Source organism: Eretmochelys imbricata, chromosome 10 (genome assembly GCF_965152235.1).
Source record: "Eretmochelys imbricata isolate rEreImb1 chromosome 10, rEreImb1.hap1, whole genome shotgun sequence".
NCBI classification, from domain to species: Eukaryota; Metazoa; Chordata; order Testudines; family Cheloniidae; genus Eretmochelys; species Eretmochelys imbricata.
Genome location: NC_135581.1, coordinates 33,331,314 through 33,354,953, shown reverse-complemented (window position 1 = coordinate 33,354,953; position 23,640 = coordinate 33,331,314). Strand labels below are relative to the sequence as shown.

Here is a 23,640-nt window from a genome sequence, read left to right as displayed (position 1 = left end):
ATGCAGTATCTGCCTCTCCTTCCCAAGCCGTACCTGGGAAGATAGGGCTGTCTGCCTCAAGAAGCACCTCATGGCAATTGCCATGAGGCCACAGTTGGATCGAGGCTGGGAACACTCCTTCCCTCCGCTCTCCCCCATACATTGGCCTGAGCAATCCAGGTGTGTGCCTCCTACCACAAAGACCCAGTCCGGTTCCCCTAATACCAGTGCTATAAACCCCGTGCCAGGGCCTAATCGTAAGGCAAGGAAGCATGCGCATAAGCATGGTAGTAAGTCTTCCTCTAGGCTGAAGAAGGACGTTGCACCTTCCATGAGTTCCAGCCGTGGAGAAACTGCGCATTCCAAGGTGCACAAGCATGACAAGAAGCCACATAGACCACAAGATCGGCTGGTTCTGTCCACTGAGTGAGATACACCTTCCAGTTCTGTACTGCCAAAGACAAGGGAACCTTCGGTTCCGAGGCAGGCTTCCATTCCGGCCCCAGCTCTTGTTCAGACTGCGGCGCGCATGCCATTGACACCAGGCAGGTTTGAGGCTGTGCCTGAGCCTCGTAAACTCTTTGCTTTGGAGAAGGTGAGGTCTCCACGGCTTGCATGCCAGTCACCTCGTGCGGTGGGGGTGCTCTTCCACCTTGGACTTACCTCCTTCAGATAATATTCTTGCCTGCTCTCTTCCAGCTCATGTGGTTCCCATGATGCTGCCATTAGAACCAGGCTCTGACTTCTTGGCATCAGAGGCTCGGACGGAGCACAGGTCCACCCTTCCCATACTGTTGATACAACTATCCAAAGGCTCTGATGTCTCAGTGACAGTACCTTCCCTTTCCCTAGCAAAGGAGCCCCTGGTACCCCACTCCTCAGGGCCCACCACAGCAAATTAAGGATCCTCCTTCTGGGCCCTACTGGGTGTCCTGGCCTCAGTATTCACCTTCAGAGCCTTCCCATTCAGCATGAGAGGAGTGCCCCGTCTCCTCTCTTTGACCGTCATCGAGTAGGTGTTCAGAACCAGTGTTGGAGGATGAACCGCTTAGCCTGGCTCTGACCGCACCGCTGGAAACTGAGTGATTCAATTCATGATCCCCAGATGCTGTGGTGTCATCAGCTCCCTCATCGCCTCTGGATGATGACCATCAGTTCAAAGAACTGTTACGCAGGGTGGCTGATGCTCGCCACGTTCCACTGGAGGAAGTGGAGGACAAACAACATCAGCTTCTTGACATCTTGCATGCCTCGGTACCAACCAGAGTGACCCTAGTAATCAACGATGCCGTTCTTCAGCCGGCCTGAACTGTTTTACGCACTGTAGTCATTTGCGCACCCACCCCAAGGGAGAAGAAAGAGGTAATATGTACCAGCGAAGGGGTCTGAGTTTGTTTTCTCCACACACACCTAATTCCCTCATGATACAGGCAGCGACAAAGGGGGCCAGGCAGCAACACCTACGCTCCACCCCAGCAGATGAAGAGAATAAGTGACTGGACATTCTGGGTCGCAAGGTTTTTTCTTGGCTGGCCTTCCAATTTTGCATTTGTGACTACCTGGCACTATTAGCTAAATATGACTTATGGCTTGTTGGCGGACTTTGCAGACAAGCTTCCCCAACAGAATCGTGCCTCCTTCCTGACTATGTTGGAGAAAGGCAAACTGGTCGCAAGGATAATGCTCCAGGCCGTGGTGGATGTGGCATATATCTCTTCACGCACAGTGGCCACTGTACTGTAAAGGGGAGCAATAGATCCTGTTTGTACATCCTATCAGGGTGCAGGGTTTTATTCCGCCTATTTTCTAGTACCCTAAAAAAGGGCGGCTGGTGACCAATCTTATACCTCCATCATCTCAGTTACTTCATACGCAAGCCAAAGTTTTGTATGGTCACCTTTAGAGACCATCATACCTTCACTGGAAAGAGGCATGTGGTTCTCACTGTGCAGGAAGCCTATTTTCACATAGACCTCCATCCTGCCCACAGAAGGTTTTTGAGATTCAGGGTAGGCCCTTGACATTTCCAATTCCGGATTCTACCATTTGAACTCACTACTGCTCCCTGGGTATTCACCAAAGCTTTCTGTGTGGTGGCGGCCCACCTCTGGTGTCAGGGAGTTCTTATATTTCCCATACCTCGATGACTGGCTGCTAGCAACGCTATCCAAAGGGAAGGCTCAAGCCTTGACCTTCATGCTGCTTCTACTCCTCTTCTCCCTGGGGGGTGAGCATAAACATAGAAAAATCAACTTTGGATCCGATACAGTCCCTAGAATTCATTGGGGCATGCATCGATGCAGTCTCAGCATGAGCCTACCTACTGGAGGACAGGTTCCAGATAATTCAAGAGTTGATTCCTAAAGTGATAGCCACCCATCCTGCTCCATTCAGAACTTTCCTTTCCCTCCTTGGTCACATGGTAGCCTGTCCGTACATCACCGCCTTTGCTCGTCTTTGCTTTTGCTGCCTGCAGCTGTGGCTCCAGAGGTCCTGTTCTCCCACACACCAAACCATGGACCTCACCCTAACAGTCCCACCCAAGGTTCTCTCCTCCCTCCACTGGTGGACAGACCCGGGTCAGATCAGCACTAGGATGCCCTTCCTCCCATTCTCTCCAAGCATGACAATCATCATGGATACGTGTCATTTGCTAGCTGGGGTGCCCACATGGGCGAGTATATGACACAGGGGACTTGCACTCAGGACTCCCAGTTGCACATCAACATTCTGGACCTTCGGGCGGTGCACAGGACATGTCGCGCATTTCTCCCATTCGTTCTTTCCTGTCACATGCTCACCATATCAGACAACACCACAACTGTTTATTACACGAACAAACAAAGGGGCATGCGGTCGCTAGCGCTTTGTGGAGAAACGATTACTCTGGGATTGGTGCATAGGCCACTGACAACAGGATTTAGTGGGCAATCTTCCGGGGACTGAGAACGTGATCGCAGATTCTCTGAGCAGGCAGTTCGTGGCTGACCCTGAATGAGAACTCCACGACGCCATAGTCAGTGACATTTTCACCCAATGAGGGACTCCAACCACAGGCCTCTTTGCCTCCCATGTCAACAACAAATGCATCCAGTATTGCTCCAGAGAAGGCCTCTGTGCCCATTCCCAGGGAGATCCCCATATCATCTGCTGGTCGGACCAGGCAGACTAGCTTTTCCCCCGCTACCGGCGTGTGTCCCCCATAAGATCGGGTGGGAGAGGGCCACAGTTATTCTAATTGCCCCATTTTGGCTCTGCCAGTACTGGTTTCCCCTCCTTCTCTGCATGTCAGTGTGTCCCCCCACTTGCACTGCCAGCATTCCCAGAACTGCTCACGCAATACAGCAGCAAGATTAGACATCCTAATCCACAGACACCTCACTTCAGAGCTTGGTTTTTGGATGGGCATCTTTGCTAGAATGGGAGTGTTCGTTGGCAGTACAAGACATCCTCTCAAGTAGCAGGAAAGAGCCCGCGAGGCATTTCTATCAAGCTAAGTGGAAATATTTCACTTCCTGGTCCAACAGAGTGGTCAAGCCCTTGAGAATGTGAATATTCCCCTTATTTTGGACTACCTTCTGTCCCTGAATGCATCAGACCTTTCTCTTAATTCCATCAAGGTGCACATGGCAACTGTTAGTGCTTTCCACCCCCCATGGAAGGACACTCTGTATTTATGCATCTCTTGACTAGCGGGTTTTGGAAGGGACTCCTTTAGACCTATCCACCCATTCAACCTATTGCCCCCACAATGGGACCTCAACCTCGTCCTTTTGACCTTAATCAATTCGCACTTTGAACCTTCAGCCTCATGGCTCTGTCTCTCCTTTCCACGTAGGTTGCTTTCTTGGTTGCTATTACTTTTGTGAGACGGGTAAGCAAACTGGGGGCCATGTTAGTGGACCCCCATTTTACCACATTCCATATAACGAGGTTTCTTTGAGTATGCACCCCACATTTCTGCCAAAGATTGTATCCCGCTTTTACCTTAATCAGCCAATACACTTAGCTGCTTTTCTTCCCAAAGCCTTGTGCCTTGGCAAAAGAGTGCGTCTTCACTACCTCAACGTGTGCAGGGCCATGGCCTTCTACCTGCAGAGAACGAGATCATTCAGGAAGACCCCTCGTCTGTTTATCGTTATAACAGAGAGGATTAAGGGATAAGTGATATCCACTCAGAGGATTTCTAAGTGGGTTTTGGGGTGCATTATGCTCTGCTATTGATATTTGGGACTGTCTCCACTCCTTGGTATGACCTCACTCCACAAGAGCGTAAGCATCAATTACAGCTTGCTTCAAGATACACTGCTTTTGGACATATGTAAGGCGGCCACCTGGAGTTCGGTACATACTTTTGCTTCACATTAGGCGTTGGAACGAGATTCTGTGATGAATGCCCCATTCCACAGAGCTGTTGTCCAGTCAACGGTTGCTTTATGTCCTCACACACCCCTCCTCATGACTTGGTACTGCTTATTAATCACCCTCAGTGGAATACAGTATGGACCATTACTCAAAAAAGAAGAGGTGGTTACTTTGAGATATATGGTCCCTATTTGTATTCCAATACCAACCTCCTTCCCCTATGCTGTGGATCTGTCTTGAATTGTGGTGGTGAAGGAACTGAAGGCATGGTTGGTCCACCCTGCCCTTTATCGCCTCCTGGGACAAAACCATGAGGCGGAGTAAGGGTGCATGCATGGACCAACAGACACTACTACTTTCAAGATCTCCAGCTCCGGACACGTGGAGTACGCATGTTACCCTCAGTGGAATATAGATAGGGATCACTCATCTCGAAGAACCTCCAATTTACAGGTAAGTAAAAGGTATTTGCAGCCATGATTCTTCTTCAGTGGTTTGTTGTCCACTTCTTCAAGTGAACACTGTTGCAGGCTCTGGTGTAGAAAAACCCATCCTTTGAGCCAGAAAAAAACCACCTAATTATGCTCAAAAAAGCAGCAATAAAAGTTAAATGTAAAATTTTTAAGCCTGTTTTGAAGAGAAAGCCTCATGGCTTTGTGGAAGTAGGGAAGCTAATTCAGAGTGTGTGATCCTCCATGGAGGCCAAACAGAACTGGCAGGGTTTCAAGAGTGGCCAAGTTAAGCCCTATCTCAGTGATGGATATATGTTCTGTGGACTGATGGCAGGATGGCAAGAAGGAAAATCCCACTGTAGTAGTAATGAATTTAATTATGAGAGAGAAATTATCTCCCATCACTCAGGCAAATTACAGTGTAATCCACTCAGATTAGTCTGTACATGTGTAATTTGATTAGTCTACCTGGATGAGTAGCGTAAGTGGATTATTCTGCACACTGCAATCATGAACCTTTTCAAATATTTGTTAAAGCAACATTATGAACCTTAATTGCTCATTACCAGTAGTTAGACACTCACGCTACAATTCATAGTTATATATTGCCAAGTGCTAGCTACTAATAGAAATGTTTTATTACTGGGATTTCTGGTACATAATTGCTGCATTCCAAGTTACTGTAGAGAATGCTTTAGTAATTTGATTATAAGGGAGGGAAAGAGAGAGCCTCAACAGAAACTTCTGCACCCAATTAAAGAAGCTTCACTGATTGTAGCTACAATGTTGTCACTTGATTTCCTGTTTGTATTGTTAATAAAAAAATAAGTAGACAGGTGGCAGAACAGATAGGGTGGTAAGATAATGTATAACATTTTGGTATATGCACTTAATTGTATTTTACTCTTCCATGCTTCTTGGCTTAATAATGTAATTCCATATAAATACAAAATGAAGGTTAAGCAAAGCACTCTGAAGAAATACCAAAGTTGAGATTGTATGCAAAACCTTCCCACTGGCCACCATGTATATACATTATGATATAGTCTATAATTTCAGTGTAACATTATTTCCCAAACACAACATATAAATTTTTTCCCTAAAACCTTACAAAAACTATTACAATATATAGTAACACAAATTTCATTGTCAGAATGGTCTAGAATATCTTTATTGAGAAATTCTGTAATGTCTTCTCTCTCACAAGTATTTTAATAACTTAGTCCTAACCACGTATTATACAATTTCTTTTCAAATGGCAGCAAAGCTTCCCTTAACTGGAAATGTAAATGATTTATATATGCCAGTACACTTTAACCATTACTCTGTTAATGGTTAGTCTGCATTAAGCCGTGGCTTATTGTGCACTTTTCACTTAAAATGACTTTCATGGATTGGTTAGAATGCATGCTGGTACACAGTACTACAAGACCTATAATTGTAGAAAAATATGGCATTTCCTAATTAAATTCTGAAACATGCAACTGTAATGCTCTCTTAATGTAACTGCTTTTATGAAATTTCTATAAAAAAAAATGAAAAGGAACTTCGTTCTCCGTGTCTTTTGAAGATCTGCTCAGATGCCAAAAGTCTACCTTTGGTCAGAGACCAAGCATGGAAAAATTCAGCCCAAGTAGTGGGACTTCAGGAAGGTTAGGAGTGACTAAAAACAGCTTTCATTATAAAATGACCAAAAGTTATTTTGCAGGCTCTTTGCAAAGGCTACATTCCAACTCAGGGCAACTTCTCCCTTATCCATTTTCCCTGAAAATGAGGTTCTGCCCTCTTTCAGATACACCATGGAAGGGAACCTTTTTTTCCTTTGGCAGGCTGAGCTTTTTCCTGTCCCCGTCTCTTCTCCCTCCACCCCCTTCCTTCACAAAGCAAGGACAGTTTGGAGTGTTTATTAATTCAGGACTGCTTGCTATCTCTCCCTGGAACCTTCCAAGGTAGACTTGAAGGAGCACTTCTTTTCAGCATTCAGAAGCCTCCAAGCTAAGTTGATTTCTTTCCCCATCCAACAGGATCTTCTACTGAAAAGATTACAAGTAAAAAGAGAACCAAAAGTATTGTCTTCAGTAATTTCAAGGATGCTGCTCTCATCTTCTCTAGAGTTTTCCCCTTAATGACTTCAACCAGGACTCCCTCTAAAGCAATTTATGGTATAATGTTAGTACTTAACAGATAATGGATGATGATGATACAGGCAAAGGTCATGTTTCTTTCAGCCATCACATGCCAAGACAAAATGGGGTATGTGGTGGTTTAGCGCTAGCTTCTGTTCATCTTGCCCATATTCACAGAACTTCTTTCCTGAAAAGGAAAACCCAGACCATTGTTTCTCAAAAAGGAGAACCCTATAAAAGGAGTTTTTTCCCCTCTGGGGGAATCTGAACAGCGCAGGAAAAAAAGACGAAATCCCCTGTCCACAAGCACTTTTCTCCATATTTTTCATACCTTTCAGAGGCCAGGGATTCTGAAGATGAAACTAAAGAGGTTTTTTTCCTCCTAAAACTTGGAAGGCTAAATTGTGAAATGATGAGTTACCTATATATTTTGCAGGGAAAGGTGTAACAAGATCCAGTGGCTGGAAGCTGAAGTTTAATTTAAAAAATAAATAAATAAATCAGACTGAAAATAAGATGCAGATTTTAACAGGGAGGGTAATTAAACATTAAAGACCATAGCAAGGGATGTGGTAAGTTCTCCATCTCTTTTAGTCTTTTAAAGACTGGATATTTTTCTAAATGATATACTCTAGCTCAGCCACAGGTTAGTGGGCTTGATGCAGGGGAAATTCTGCGTCCTGTTATGCAGAGGGTCAGGCTAGATTATTATCTCTTTTGGCCTTAAAAACCTATTAAATGGAATAATCCAGAACCGTTAAATTCCAAAGTATCCAAGCCATACCACCAAGACTGCACAGCCAGTAGGAGATACTTTCTCTTTCCCTCTAGAAAGAAATTCCAGATCCCATTTCGTTCGTTCCTTGGAGAATGCCACAAAATGTAAGTGGGAGTTTCTTCATAAAAGGCTTTCTAAGCAATCTCAAAAGTTCTCAAGAAAACGTGGGTCCCTTCGGAAGGCGAATTCCTGCATATGATAGCCATGACTAGGAGAATGGAATCAGCGCTCCATGAGGTCTGCAAGGTGTTGGCTGCAGCCCAAGTGTCTACAGCTTCCACCTGCTTTGCATGAATTATTTTTGCCTTGGCTGACAATTTTCATGAGTAAGTCCAAAAACAATCCAGGGAACGTAAATCAGTGTTTCAGAGATTTCTTCAGCAGCAGCAGTTATTTAAGACTTCTTTCTGAATTCATTTCAATTCTGAAGACAGTTGCAATGGGCAGAAAGGCACCATTAGTTAAGATAACGAAAAACAGATTTACAAGTTAAACATCTGGTGTCAGGTTCCAAATATTCTTGGGGAAAGCTTTTCTGGAAGCTTCTTGTCAACGTTATCAGTAAAGAAATCGTTTCCCTCTCCAAAGCAACAAGGTAGGGATTACAAATCCATTTGCAAGAATAAAGGAATTCTTAATACCTAGAGGGAGTTCACCCTGTGTTTAGCTGGCTGAGCAGGAAGGAGATGGAATGGAGTCTCTACTAGTCAAGAATGGCAGTAGTTGAAACTTTTTACATCCAAACAAAATACCGAAGGCATGCTGTTCTTTTCCAGACATGCGCTTGCCTTAGACACAGTTTCCAAAGCCTGTTTAAAAGAGCTCCTATCTGTCCTTCAGCATCTCTGATCTTCAGAACAGATGAGATCTGACTGAGAAAGTCCTCCATTTTATTAGTGGCACCTCTCCGACCTTGGTGTCCATGTTATGCAGACTTCATCTCAATAATCCTCCCTTCTGCCTCTTCTTCTTTTCTTCACAGTCCCCCAGGAGAGACACATTTACTTGAAGGTTCCTTTTACCACCAGATTTTACCAGAATCTGGGCCCCATTAATCCACTTGGATATTAAGAGGCAGCAATTAAAAAAATAGTTACTCCAGTCTGTGGTTATAAACACATTCCGGCTCTTCAGAAAGAAATCTACCAATTGGGATTTGTTTTAATTTGGTTTCAGGTGGTGCTCACCCATTGTGCTAGGCAGTGTACAGAAATGCAGAAAGAATGATTCCCTGTCCCAAAGAGTTTATAATCTCTTAAAACAATATAGGGGAAATTCAGTACATGGCACAGAGCCAAGCATACCAAGGCCAAATTCCCAATTTCGTACAGGAGAGCTTGGGCCCAATTCTCTGTTTCCCTACATTGTGTTTAGTCATTGGTACCAGTGTCAAGATGGGGTCAGGTTCTGTCAAATCACAATGACAGCACTTGATGCCACTTTGCAGTATAAATTACAGTAATGTCAAGCTCCTTGTCTCTAGGTCTGAAAGCCAACACTCTGTGCCGGCATACTTTGACAATATCAAATATTTCAGGTGTGAACAAACCAAGACTAATCTCCTCTCCATGTCAGGCAATTTCTGAGGACAAAAATTAATAAGCCTTAGAAGGCTGTATGGAGTAATCCCCTGAACTCTCCACCCGGATTTGCGTGCCTTAACAAAACTTTCTCTTGGACCTCTTCACCAAAAGTCTTCATCCTCTCAGCAATGCAGATTTTTAAACTGGGTGGTGGTTTTCCTACACCCAACATTCATTCCTAAGGTTAACACATGTTTTTCACTGCTCTCAGGAGGAAGTCCTCCCTCCCTTCCTCCCCCCTTTTTGTCAAGGCTATGTTCATCCAAAATAAAGTCTGGTATATTTTGGATGTGCAAAGAGAACACCATAATTATTTCAGGGTTTTTCAGAAAATCTCCTTTCTTCTCCTGTCAATCCACTGCTGAGAGCAAAACAAGGCATCAGAGTAATCTGTTTCTGGGTGACTGAAACTGTGTATCAGGAAAGTGTATCAGTGTTCCAAAATCAGTTATAGCCCATCAGACCAGGACTGTTTCTAAATTCTGATCAGAAAATTCTTTTGCCACTTATCAAGCCATCTGGTCATTTGTCCATGTTATAGACAGTACAACTTGGACATAGTTTTCTGCAGATTTTGGTCCTTCCCTGCAGTTTTCTTTGCTCTAAAAATCTCAGTAGGGGTAACAGACATGGCTGTATTTGGTGTGTGAGCGGGGGGAATTGTTCTTAACTGATTATCTTTTCTTTGAGTAGCCAGGTGCTCTATTCCATTCCTCATTAAAGTTATTGTTTTGTTAATCAGTTATGGCCAAATTGCCTTCTCTGCCCAGTAGAAAGATACCTTTCACAGGGTAGGATTGTTAATCTGCAGTCATGAAGTTAATAAATACGTTGAAATTCTGGAAATACTCTCTGGCAAGGTTTCCATAAAGGCAGAGCCAAACTGTCCTGGTGACTCAGATCTAGTTCTGCCTCCGATCTGCACAGCAGAATGAAAAACCCACATTAGGAATAATGAACCTGGTTGTTTGGAGATGAGAAATTATTTGATAATGACAAAATTCTGTCTTAAAGTATATAGAATAGAGCAGTTTTAATATCTGAGGGAAATTCTTTTCTTTGTATTTTAACTGTGTTTGGGGTTGTTGTTTCTTTTAAAACAGTCTTTAAACCTGAAGAGCTGCGCCAGGCTCTCATGCCTACCCTTGAAGCATTGTACCGGCAGGACCCAGAGTCCCTTCCTTTCAGACAGCCTGTGGATCCTCAGCTCCTAGGGATTCCAGTGAGTTAGCATTAAAAGCCTTTGTGGTATATGTATATATGCATGTATGATATTTCATAATTCTTATTTTTGTAAACTTATTTGGCCTAATGTCTTTGTGCTTGTTCAAGTTGTATATGGCCATGGCAACATCAGCTGTGTGCCCTTAAAGATTTCTCTCCTTGAGTTCCAATTAAGAGTTAAGAATGAATGTCTGAATTCCCATGGGAACCAGAATGTAGAAGTTGCTCTTCTTCGAGTAGTGACCTTATGGGTGCTCCACTTCAGGTGCAGATGGGCCTCTCAAGCCCCTTGATTGGAGACGTTCCATTAGCAGTGTATGTTTGGCCCCCACCTGCACTCTATACAATCTCGGGCTACCCATCGAGGATATATAGGGCTGCACAGATGAACTATCCTCAGTTCCTTCTTTACCGCCTTGAGCCGAGATGGAGCTCTAGCGTGTCTGCCTCATCCATTCTTCAGCGTGTTCTACCGTTGTTCTTTCAGTAAGTTTAGTGTTTCTAGTTAGTGTTACTTCCTTTAGTATAGAATTAGTTAGATGATGAGAGGATTGACTTTTTCCTCTCCCTTTTTCAGATACTACCTCTCTTGTCTATGCCAGTCAGTAACGGTCACCCTAAGTGCATCTGCTGCTTGGGAGAGTTCCGTATCTAGCAGAAGTGTAACTTTTGCTTAGCTCTCAAGTCTAGAGTATGAAAGAATTGAGAGACCAAACTATGACTTCTGATGATGGAGCATTCCCTCCCTTCCACCTGCTTTCAAGTCATGTCAGGAGACACGTATTTCCCCCCTCCCCATGTACGTCTGTTTCCAGACAGATCCAGTGCCCCTCCGACCTGAGCCCAGGTCTCCCTTAAGAAGGGGAAACTTTGGAGGACTTGAAAGGCTCCACAGAAGAGGAGCTCAGTCTCCCACCGCAAGGAGCCAGCTCCCAAAGGCCCCAATTGCATGCTAAGTCTGTGGTGCTGAAGGCCTTGACCCCTTGGCTTGATACCGCAGAGGCAAAAGGCTCTTCCGCCAGTACTGGTGGGGCCGGGAGATCCTAGAGTACTTTGGAGAAGCATGGCTCTGGCAGGCCCCCCAGTACCATCTGTGAAGAACAGGGAGGTGAAGCTTAGGATGCACACTCCTTTAGAATGGCACTGTCTGTCAGACTTACCATTTCATCAGTACCGGGCTAATCAAAGCATCAGACGCTTTCGGCTTCAGCACCGTGTTCCAAATTGACAGTACCGTCCGCCTCAGCTGCTGCAGACTATCGATCCACTCAGTACCATAGGCATTTACTCCAGGAACTTGTCTGTTTTAGATGAGCCAGAGTCTCCACTAGTTCTGGGTACCAAACAACTTGGTACCAAGATCCCAGTCTCCAGATTAACATGGTTTCCCAGTACCACAAGACTCTCCACCTTTTTCTGCTGCTGTCCCACCATTGAAGGAGATTGAGGAAGATGAAGTTAGACATTGTCAGTCTCCCCTGTCAGTGTAGGGTTCCACTCAGCATCCGTACAGGAACCTGTATCCTCATCCATGACAGGGAAGGTGGGATCAGTCCTGGGCACCATCTACTCTCTGGTATGGGGCCCCCCAGTTACTATACTGGGATCCCTGGGTTGTGTCAGCAGCAATTGGCGATAGCTCCGGCTCTGTTGCACTGGGGGTGGGGGGGTAGGGTTGCATAGTTCCATCTACTAAACCCCCAACATAAGGAGACATTTAAAGAACAGGAGACGAGGGTTGATAAGGAGACCGCCCATAAACTCCTATTTCATCCTCCTATCTGGATGAGACAGTTATGTCACCGCCACCACCACTAATGGCCAACGATTTTCAGCAATTCAGGGACCTTGTGAAGAGGCTGGCTGACACCCTTCAGATGCCTCTTGAGGTCAAAGACCCAAGTTGCTGGACATTTTGCATTTGGCAACACTCACCTGAGTAGCACTATCCATTAATGAAACGCTCCTGGATCCAACAAAGAATGTGACACGCACTCCTGCCACTATCCCAACAACTTGTAAATTGGTGGGTAAAAAATACTATGTTGCTCCTAGAGACTCAGAATTTTTGTTTTTGGACCACGTACTTAATTCCCTGGTGGTGAATGCGGTAAATAAGTGGGCAAACAGCATTACTCGAGATCTGCCCCCTATGAAAAAGGCCAGAAGAAGTTAGTCCTTTTTGGTTGACATATCTTTTTTGAGATGGGGTAACCAGAACTCCAGACACTATTCAAGGTGTGAGCATACCATGGATTTCTATTATGGCATTATGATATTTTCTGTCTTATTATCCTTTTCCTAATGGTTCCTAACATTCTGTTTATTTTAACTGCCACTGCACATTGAGTGGATGTTTTCAGAGAACTATCCACAAAGACTCCAAGATCTCTTTCTTGAGGGGTAACAGCTAATTTAAACCCCATCATTTTGTATGTATAGTTGAGATTAAGTGGAGAATCTATAGGAAGAATGTTCGAAGAAGGTGTTAGTTTCTCTGTGCAGTAGCTGTGGTTCTTTGAGGTGTGTCCCCCTCTGGGTGCTCCACTACCCACCCTCTGCTTCGGACTGTTCTTTGTTGAACATTTGGATAGAGAAAGAACAGAGGGCAGTTTGCCTATGCAGCCCCATGTACTTTGTGTGTGGCGCACGGTTGTGTAGAACACACGTGCAGGCAGGACAGACGCTGCTAAATCGCCGAACAATGGATCAAGAGGTGCACGCACACCGTCACACATCTCAAAGAACTATAGTTCTGCACAGGGTGAGTAACCTTTCCTTTCTTTCTTAAACAAAATTATCCTATGTATGGTATCTGTTTTAAACACTGATTATTTTTTCTTTTGAAGACCTTCAGTCATCATTTGGATCTAGGAAAATGAAAGTTATAGCAGAGTAATTTTAGGAATGTGTTCAGATTTTATAGCACAGTAAGATTTTTGGTGTTTTATAGTCACAGAATAAGACTGTAGCATAAAATCATGTCTTAAAAGATGCATTTTGCATCCGTCCAGTACTGTAGAGTGAGGCCAGGTCTACACTAAAAAGTTAGGTTGACCCAGCTATGCCACTCAGTGGTGTGAAAAATCCAGACCCTGAGCGACATAGTTAAGCTGATATGACCCCTGTTGTAGACAGTGCTAGGTCGACAGAATAATTCTTCTGTTGACCTAGCTACTGCCTCTCGGGTAAGTGGATTAACTGCAGCGACGGGAGAGCCATCTCGTTGCTCTAGTGAGTGTCTACAATTAAGTGTTACATCAGTGCAATTGTGTTCCTGTAGCATTTAAAGTGTAAACATAGCCTAAGTAGATGATGGCCTGATCGGATGGCCATCTGGAATGTAGACCAGTTGTTACAAGGCTGATGATGATTTTTAATAACATACTTTCTCCACATCCTCCAGTAACTCTACACGCTTTGCAGAGTGCCTTACAACAAAATAAGAACTCATGCAATATAATAAAAGATCAATTTCTTAGAGTACAACCACGCAGAAACAAGTGAAAGGGCCATGTTTGAAAGAAGAGGTAATAAGTATAGGGTCAATAATGGTCATTTAACAAACACCTTTGAATGTGGGTGGATGAAGCTTCAAAGTGTTCTGTTTTCTGTTTAAGTGGAGCCGGCATAAGGGTATTTCATGGGGGAGCAAGTTTTGCACAGTAAACCAACACAGGAAAAATGTGATCATCTGCTGTGGTGGAAACTAAACAGTGTGTTGAATGCGTGCAGGTTCCCATCAGTTCAAGACTAGCAAAATAACTTTCAAATATTGCTACTCTGAGCACCCATCACAGAACTTGACTTGTGAATTTGCCCATAGTGTAGTTTGAGCTTTTTATGACAGTGAAATTTGGTGACTTACTGATCTTCTTTGGATCTTGGTTTTTATATTTTTGTTTTTAAATCTGTTTCCCAAAATTCAAAGTTCCTTTGAGAGCTATTGAAAGTTTGAACAACTTTAACAAAACAAGCACAGCAGTTTCTCTCAAACTTGGTCTGTTTTGAACTCCTTAAAGCATCCTTTAACTTGGCCTATGGATTCCAATTTTAAAGACTCAAGTAAAGACATTTGAAAGAAGCAATAGAAATGTTATAGATCATGGATAAAATTTTCAAAAGCACCTAAGTAACTTAGGAGCCAAGTTCTGTTGTCTTACAATGAAACTTTGGATGCGAAGTCATTTGGGCAATTTTGAAAATTTTACCCAATGTCCATTATGGGTTCGGTTCATCTCTATGTAGGGGGTCATTCTGCACAAGGCCCAAACCCCATTTAAACTCCAGGTAAGCCTCAAAATAGACTGTTTTGCACACATTCGTGGAGACGTTAAATCCTTTTGGATGTGTTCAAAATAGTAGGCACTAGAAGTGCATCTTAAAAATAATGGATGCTATTTCTTGTATTTTGAAGGATTACTTTGACATTGTGAAGAATCCTATGGACCTTTCCACCATTAAACGTAAATTGGATACTGGGCAATACCAAGAGCCGTGGCAGTATGTGGATGACGTCTGGCTAATGTTTAACAATGCCTGGCTTTACAATCGCAAGACTTCCAGGGTCTATAAGTTTTGTACTAAACTCGCAGAGGTCTTTGAACAAGAGATTGACCCTGTCATGCAGTCACTTGGATACTGTTGTGGACGCAAGGTATATTTTTCAAGTTTATTATTGCTGAAAAACTAAGTAGTTTGACAAAGGAGGTTAAAAAAAAGTCTCCTTTAGATACTTATTTTGAATAAAATTAAACTACTAGTTGGAATGGCTAGAAAAAATTAGACTGTTATGTCAACATAGTAAGGAAGTGGAAAATATCTAAAGGATTCTAGCCAAATTTCTTTCTATCACTGGCGGAGATATCATTTTCAATATGAAGTGTTGAAATATTTTGCTATTATACACAATCCCGTATATCTTGCACCTTCTTATCCAGATACAGGGTCAGATCCTGAGCTGGAGTAAGCCATTTTGGCTCCATTGAAGTCAAGGGAGCTGAGCTGTTTTATTCCAGCTAAGGATCTATCCACATCAATACATATCCACTTGAATCTAAGAACCACATCTCAGTATATTACAATATACTTTTATAGCATGTTCACTACGTTGCATATTCACAATGTAAAACACACTTCAAAGTTTTTTCGCCTTTGTTTTGCAGTATGAGTTTTCTCCGCAGACCTTGTGCTGCTACGGGAAGCAGCTGTGTACTATTCCCCGTGATGCTGCCTATTACAGTTACCAGAATAGGTAAGTCCAAAATTCCTGCATTAGTCGAAGAAACAAGATCCAGTGAGTGACAAAAAAAAGTTTGTCTTTTTGTAGCCTAGCACATACTAAGCAGAATGATGATTAACGTCTCGTTTCCTTTATTTCTCTAATAAATCAGCAGAAAATAAGCCTATTGATTGTCCTTCTGTGTGCAACCCTCTTGCAGATAAACCCTTTGGTTTTTTACATTGCAGCTTACAGTTCATGGTATTTATATGCTTGTCAGTTTATAGATTCTACACGGCACCACTTAACTAAAGTTGTTTGTATTTTTCCATTAAATCTGAAGCATGACTTAAAAAAAAAAAAAGGCAACTCAGGAGAACATATCTTTTGCCTTGAGAGAGTTCTGAATAAAAATGTGCAGACGTATCTTCAACTCACTGTCAGAAAGATATCAACTTAAAGGTTTATGTTGGAAAGAAAATGACTTTGTGGATCACGCCAGTTAAATTGCATCTGGTATTTTTAATATGTTGGTGCACAAAATTAGAACCTGGAGAACTTATTAGTAAAACAAAACTTCTTAATTCAATTCAGTTTCATGAAGAAGTCTTCGTAATCTAAACAAAATTGAGGCTGTAGTATTGCATATTCATAGTAACTATGCAAATGAAACGTAAAAGGTTTTGTTTGAGAGTTCATGATAGGTTTGACTTCCATAATAACTTCCAGGATCCCATGAGGAGCTGGGAGGAAAAATAAAGTTACTATTTAAAATTTAGTCCTCTGGTTAATAGAGGGAAGAATATATGATTCCATCCATGTTGGTGTTCTGTTTTATTAAACAATGTTTGGAATTAATTTAAACATCAAAATGACACAGCTCTATCATTTTTCTGATATTTTTATCTCCCCCCGCTCTTAGAAAATGCATCTATAGCAATTAAGTTCATCTTCTATTTAGTGTACTTTAATTCATCAGTGCTGTAGTGAGTAACATCCATTAAAAGAAGAAAGAAAAGTTAGCTTTTAGCTTCTTTTAAAAAGGCTACTAAGTGTAAATTAGCTGTGGCTCTAAAAAACTATAGGAGGAGACATTTTTCAAGTTACAGTGTGAAACATTTTCTTGGCAGAGATTTGACAAAGCTTGAGTCATGCCAACTTGGAGGTGTACTGCACATTGCCTTTTAACTTAAGTTATGAAGTAAACGTTGACAGCTACCACTTTTAAATTTGATCTCTTTGTACTAAGAAAATCACGTTGGCACTTTACAAAACTGTAGCATCCAACACAGATGAAGCAGTTCAGTCTTACAGACTAGATGGGGCAAAAGTATGTTTTATTTTTATTCCTAAATTGCACTACTGTCTCGTAGTCTGCAGGGCTGTAGCACAATTCGGAATACACTCAAAACACCAAACCATATTTAACTGTCTGGCACTTTCATTTAGTAACCTGGTTATACAATACAGTTGATTTTTTTCATTGTGTAGACATGTGACTCTTAGGGAGGAGTGGATAATGTGGCATCTTTTTATGGGGCATTTTATGTATTAGTCGTTTATATGATGTCCTCAGGTGTATCTCATAGTGTTGATATTATACAAGATCTTTCCATGATGGACACATTATAAATGTGTGCAGTAATGATTCACTAGTTTATTACTAAATACTTTGTTACTTTTTTAACAAAAATGGATTATGTGTCTGAAACACTTAAAAAAGATAAGGGATAAAAGAGTTATTTGGTTCAGATGTCAAGGATTTATGACGGTGAAGGAGCTGTTCACAGAAGCTTTAATTTAGTAAAACAGGGAAGTAGATTATGGATTGGGCCTTACTGATCCTATGATGTTCAGTCATCATTCATGTGTAGCAACTTTACCTGAAGACTTGCCTTGTAGATAGGTCATGTGGATTTGTTTCTTCTGACTTTATTTCAAAATTTTAAAAACATATAAAAGTACTGCAAGGCATGCAGCTCAACTGGTGGTGTTTTGCACTGACACACACTGATGTAAAAAGTGTGTGTGTTTTTTCCCACAGTTGCTAAGAGAGGAGAGAACTCGTCTGTAAATACAAGATCTTGGGATAAGAATTTCAAACTGATCAGACATTTCCTTCTGATTAAACATCCAGATATTTGAATGTCCTTTTTAAATAATGTTTCTTTTTTTCAAGAGGTGATAGATCACTAGGATTGTTCTTTTAAATGCAAATTCAGTTGTTAGAATGCCAGATATATGGGATTGATAGAGCATGGATACCTTCATTTGGGGTGGGGTGGCAAGATTTTATTTGTTGACTAAGAAGTATAGTGCAGTCTCATTTCACTAGTAATTAAACAGATGCATAGTGAGCGACGGTCTCTCTTCCAAAGAAGTTCCAATCTAAATAGACAAAAGAGACATGGTGGGAGAGGAAACAGGCATAGGGAGGGAATGGGACTTGTCCAGAGTCACACAGTGGGTCAGGATAGGTCTGCACTGCAAATAAAAACCTGAGGCTGCTCTGTGCCAGCTGACTTGGGCCCCGGGGTTCGGGCTGCCGCCCGAGCTCTGGGATCCTCCCACCTTGCAGAGTCCTGGAGTCTGGAAATCTACCCTGCCGTTAAATTGCCCATTTACCTGAGCCCCACAAGCCCTAGTCAGTTGGCACAGACCAGCTGCAGGTGTCTAATTGTAGTGTAAACATACCCTCAGTGACAGAGCAGGGTGTTTTGAACCCAGATCTGCAGAGTCCCAGTCCACGGGGGACTGTGTTCTGGTTGAATGAACAGCAGTTCAGTTACGTGTATTCTGTTAGGAAAAGAAACTATGTACCAAGTTATGGAAAGCCTATATTCTGCTGTGCTTATTCACAGAAACAATTTCCTTGTATAATTCCCTTACCAAAATCCTAGCTTTTACCTAACCAAATAGTAAATTAGCATGAAACAAATTGTATGTGTCTAGCAAATCCGCAATATGCTACATATCCTTGTTTTTCAACTTGTGTAGTAGACATCGTTATTGGGGATTATATAACAGTGTTATCTGAAGCCAGCATATCACAGATTAACTAAATCCTGACAAAGAATGCTCAGGCATTGTGAAAGATTGATTTGAAACTTGATATTATATCCACGATCAATTGCAATGGGCAATTATTTACTTAAAGTATATATGAAGGAAAATTATCTAATTTCAGTCTGGAACTTTGAACCATTAGAGATGTGTATGCAAAGATGTTTGAACCTTTCCTTGATTTGAGCCACTGAAACATAGTGCTATCTTTATTAAGAGGGATTCACAGTTATCTAAACAGTCTGCATTTGAAAAGCTTTTCATTTTCAATGTGTTACAAGAACCACATGGTTGTTTTTGTATGACTGGAGTAACCACAGTATTGTGGTGTTGCTGTAGATTTTAATCTTATAATATTGACTGCATGCATGCAAAATTGTTATGGAAAACTCTGAAAGCTACAGGCAAGTCTCATTTCTTCTGTGCAATTCTGTATTCATCATTATATATCTATAAATAGAGTATCATCTGGGCGATCAGATTGTATAGACCTTCAGAGCCTTTAGGTATTATTGTATTTCAGTTTTTTTGTATTCTCATTTTAATTATTTCATGGGACTCAATCCCTGTGAGTTGTTAATTCTGCAGGGGGCTGTGAGCTCTGGTCCTGATCCAGCAAAACACTGCAGCATGTGCTTCTCTTCATGCATATGCACATAAGTGCTTTGCTAGATTGGGGCAGGAGTGCTCACCATCTTGCAAAATAGAATCTGTAATGGTCACAGTATGAATAATGGATCGACTAGCCCTAGAGACTAATTTGTATAATATTGCCTTTACTATTTGATTTAAGTAACATGCAATCTAGGGGTTGATCATGATTACTTATTGCTCAGTCTCATAAGTGTTTTCAGAGACTATAAACTTAATCTGAAAGTATATCAGAATTAACAATTTCCAAAACCATTTGAATGCAAAAAAATTCAGTGGAGCCATGACCATTGATTTCTCTAGTTATAGCAGTACCTATTTGACCTAGGTGTTCAATTTGACTCTGAAAATGAGCAGCCTTACTATAAAGAAAAGAAGGGAGTTTGCTGTATCTGAGAAAATGTTAATATGTACACTCACACACACCAGTATTTATTCTGGCCAAAGTGTCCGAAATAGGCAGAATTCAGAAACAAAGTTAGTAGAAGTAGGGTATGTGCAATTAGTACTCTGCCAAAATGATGTTCTGCTTAATTTATAAAATGTCTATTGTCTATCTCAATCCCCTACAACCAAAAGGTAACAAGTTAGATCTTCTGCCCCCTCTGCATCATTCTGGCAGCTCCAAAGTCCTGCCTTCATTTAGAGAAAAAGCATATTTTTAACTTGTGTTAAAGTAATTCATGTTAACTAATGCACATAAAATCCTAGTGAGGACAAGACAGTTGCAGTTTTAACTCATGTTAGCTAGTTGAGGTAAACTCTGGGAGAAAGTGTAGGCTCCAAGATTTGGGACCTTCAAATAGCTCTTTTGCAGCTCCCTTCCTCAGCTGCGTCCAATGGTTATTGGGCACCACTGCGGAATTAAGTTCAATTTGTTTGAATTTGGGTTGTTTTACAAATGCTTTAAAATTTACATCTTACTAGTAACATAACGGTTAGTGCCAGTCACAAGAAGAAAGTTCCACTCAATACATTTCAGTAAGAGCCTGCAAATGACTTTGCTATCTTCATGAAAATACAGCATCAGGAAGCTGTCACCTGGATTACAGTAGTGGGAGAGGGGAGGTATTTGAATGAATGAAGGGGCAAGCAACCCTATTTATTGCCATCCTATATATTGTTGGTTCAGTGTGGCTTTCTGAGTCCTATTCTGATGCCTTTTATGCTCATCACTTTTACCTATAGATCTGGTGCTGAGTACTAAAACTGCATTTCACTGTTCTGCCATTGCTGCTTATACTCTCTTCTCGCTCTTAAACCTTCATACAGCTTTTTTTACTTTGATGATCCCGTGTGGCCAGTTTTACTTTCTATGGTTGTGGCCTATATTTGTTAACTTTGTTCCTGTTTTAAGTCTTACCCTTTCCAAACATTTAGGGTTTGTTTTTTTTTTTTTCCTGTTGTATTCTTTACAATTCTGACAACTTTGGTTCCAGTTCATCTGCTACAAAAAAATCTGTGTAGCTAGATTTTTTTTTTCAAATGCAGATTGTATCTTTAAGTAGACCTCTCATTTACTCAACTTGGTTTACTAAATCACAGCAGTGTTTTTGCTGAGTGTCGTGGATTGGCTGACAGTTGGTCTAGTGACCGAAAATTGCAACCTGCTTTACATTCAGTTTGCAAATCTTCATTGCAGATCTTTAATGTACTACTTTAAATATATTGTATGTATGTGCAATATATACAAAGTTGTTCACATATATACATATATTACTTATATTTATATATAAATGGCTGGAAACTCTGACCCATAAGTGCATTTCTGTTAAATGTTTGTCTAGAGTATGGATTTGGTTTCATTTGCAGTAATATACAGTTAGCTGAGCAGTTGGTCACATTTCATTTTATAAACCAAATAACTTTTGAATCTGTAACATTTTTATAGATTTTTCAACATTAGGATTATTTCTGCCTTTGCAGTTTTACTAATACATCACTGAGTGCTTTTGGCATATCTTCCCTTTTTTTTTGTTACTCTCTGTGAAAATATTTTTCAGGCTTTTTGACAGGGTGTTCTTTTCCAAGGAAGCTCAGTAATTCTTACGCCTGAAATTATACAGCATTTTCTCTAACAAATGAAAATCAAATCCAAATTCTTAAATTTGAAGGATATACGAATGTAGCACTTAACAGCTACTTATAAATGATTCCAAAATTTTGAATTTGATTGACAACCTATTATTTGTTAGTACAGATGGCCTGTAGTGTATAAAATGAGACCGAATGCTAATCTGTGCTTTGCCTTGGCTTTCTGCTCTGTGTTGTCTTGGTGTTTGCATCTTACCTCTTATGTCTGTGCTGTTTGTTCCCTTCCCTGTTCTCTAATCCTGCCCTTCCCTTCCCTCTGTTCCTTTTCATTGTCCACACTGACCCATCAATCAACCAACAACGCCCCCCCTTTCGTCGTGGTGATCTGCCCTGCTCTGATTGATGGCTCCGTTGCTTGGGTGGCTGTGTAATATGATGGACCAGTTCACCCAAATATGGCCTTCTTGCTGACAGGTATCACTTCTGTGAGAAGTGTTTCACTGAAATCCAGGGGGAGAATGTTACCCTGGGTGATGACCCTTCCCAGCCACAAACGTAAGTAATCATGATTCTTCTTAATGCTACATTTAAAATAACGGAAAAGAAATGTTTTGGTTGTCTGAAATTGACCATTTGCTGCTTTTAGGGTAAATTAAGGGAAGGTGTATAGTTTCTTACTAGGAGAAGGTTTATATGGGTACAGGTGACTTACTGTTGTTACAGTGTCAGACGATTATCAATATTCTCTGTCTTCATTTCTTCTATTTGCCACACTCCTTGATAGTTGCCCATGTACTGTTGATTTCAGAGATAGCAGACACTAAAAAGTGTAAACAGAAAGCAAATTTTAATGATTCATTGATTATTTGCACTTGCTAGTGAAACAGGGCAATACTGCTGGAAAGCCTGATCGGTTACCTTCTTGAAGCGCTCATTTCATGAATGAATGCTGTAGCTTGTTTTCAGCCTGACAGACTGGCTTGAAATGAGGTGCAACAAGGCTTATAGTCAAGACCGGCTATTTTTGGATAGGGCTTCTTTACTTACTGCAATTTTCCTAGGTTTTTTTGCATCTTGTATTGGATCTTACATTGATTATATTTGTGTAGTAATCATAGTGCTTTTAGCTTACTACACAATTAACTAGTTTTGCTAACTGTGAAAAAAATACATGTTAAAATAAAAATGAGTGGAATTGCTTTGTCTAAACAAAACTGAATTCCCCTGGTGTGCTTTCTTCTTCAGACTTGAGATTTCAATCATTTGCTGCAATTCAAGTAATCGTGATAAGGTCTTAGCTTCATCTGATGTAATTCTGGCAATAGGAAAATTTCATTTTACTCTTTCTCTTTAGAACAATCTCAAAAGATCAGTTTGAAAAGAAGAAAAATGATACACTAGATCCAGAGCCGTAAGTATTAGGTCGTCTTTTTTTATTAAAAAGTTAACATGACTTTCTGATGATCACTGTGTAGTTGTTACAGCAACTACTTCCTTCTGTGGCCATTATTTCAGAAACGGGAAACTATATAGCCAGAGCAGTCCCCTTCCCCATCTCCACCCAAATAGGTAGCAAAATCTTTACATAGAGTTCTTAGCCCTTTGTATGGCAACTTTTAAACATATTATATTTGGGGTAAAATGTGCCTTTAATATTTTGCACTTCAAGAGAACTTTTCATTAAAATGGGGTTGCAACCCACTTTGGGGTCCCGACCCACAGTTTGAGAACTGCGTGTTAGGTTGGCAGTAAGCTTGAGCAACTTTACTCAACCTGTGTTTGCAACAGTTAGTTGAAAACTTAAATAGATGGAGGTCATAGAATACCTGTTTTTTGCAAGCAGAATTCCGTACTGCAGTCAATAGGAAATTTAGCTTAAATATGGATGACCGGTAGGACCCAGGGAAAGGGTCTAGAAAGTAAGAGTTTGGACAAAGGACCATTCTCGTTCTCTTTTGGGCCCACAACGTTTTGACAGTTCCTTGTTAACTTAAGTGTATTATACACATTTTTAGATCTTAAATATAATGGCAGAATATATCCAGTTCCATTTTGGTGTGGAAGTATTTTTCATTGGTCTATAAATTTTCCTTAATGAGGTTACTAGCAAGGTAAATATATTTCATTGATACCCATCCACATAATCTTGTTTTATTGTTGAAAG

The 23,640-nt window shown here is 41.2% G+C and overlaps 1 protein-coding gene across 1 annotated transcript in view; it reads left to right on the top strand.

The window, feature by feature from the left end:
* The window catches only part of LOC144270751 (CREB-binding protein), a 190,033-nt gene that overhangs the window by 136,638 nt on the left and 29,755 nt on the right, over positions 1–23,640 (top strand). The window contains exons 17-21 of the mRNA XM_077827415.1: positions 10,387–10,505; positions 14,925–15,164; positions 15,673–15,761; positions 21,951–22,031; positions 22,831–22,887. Of these exons, the coding sequence (XP_077683541.1) occupies positions 10,387–10,505; positions 14,925–15,164; positions 15,673–15,761; positions 21,951–22,031; positions 22,831–22,887 (586 nt within the window). The remainder of the gene's footprint in view (positions 1–10,386; positions 10,506–14,924; positions 15,165–15,672; positions 15,762–21,950; positions 22,032–22,830; positions 22,888–23,640) is intronic.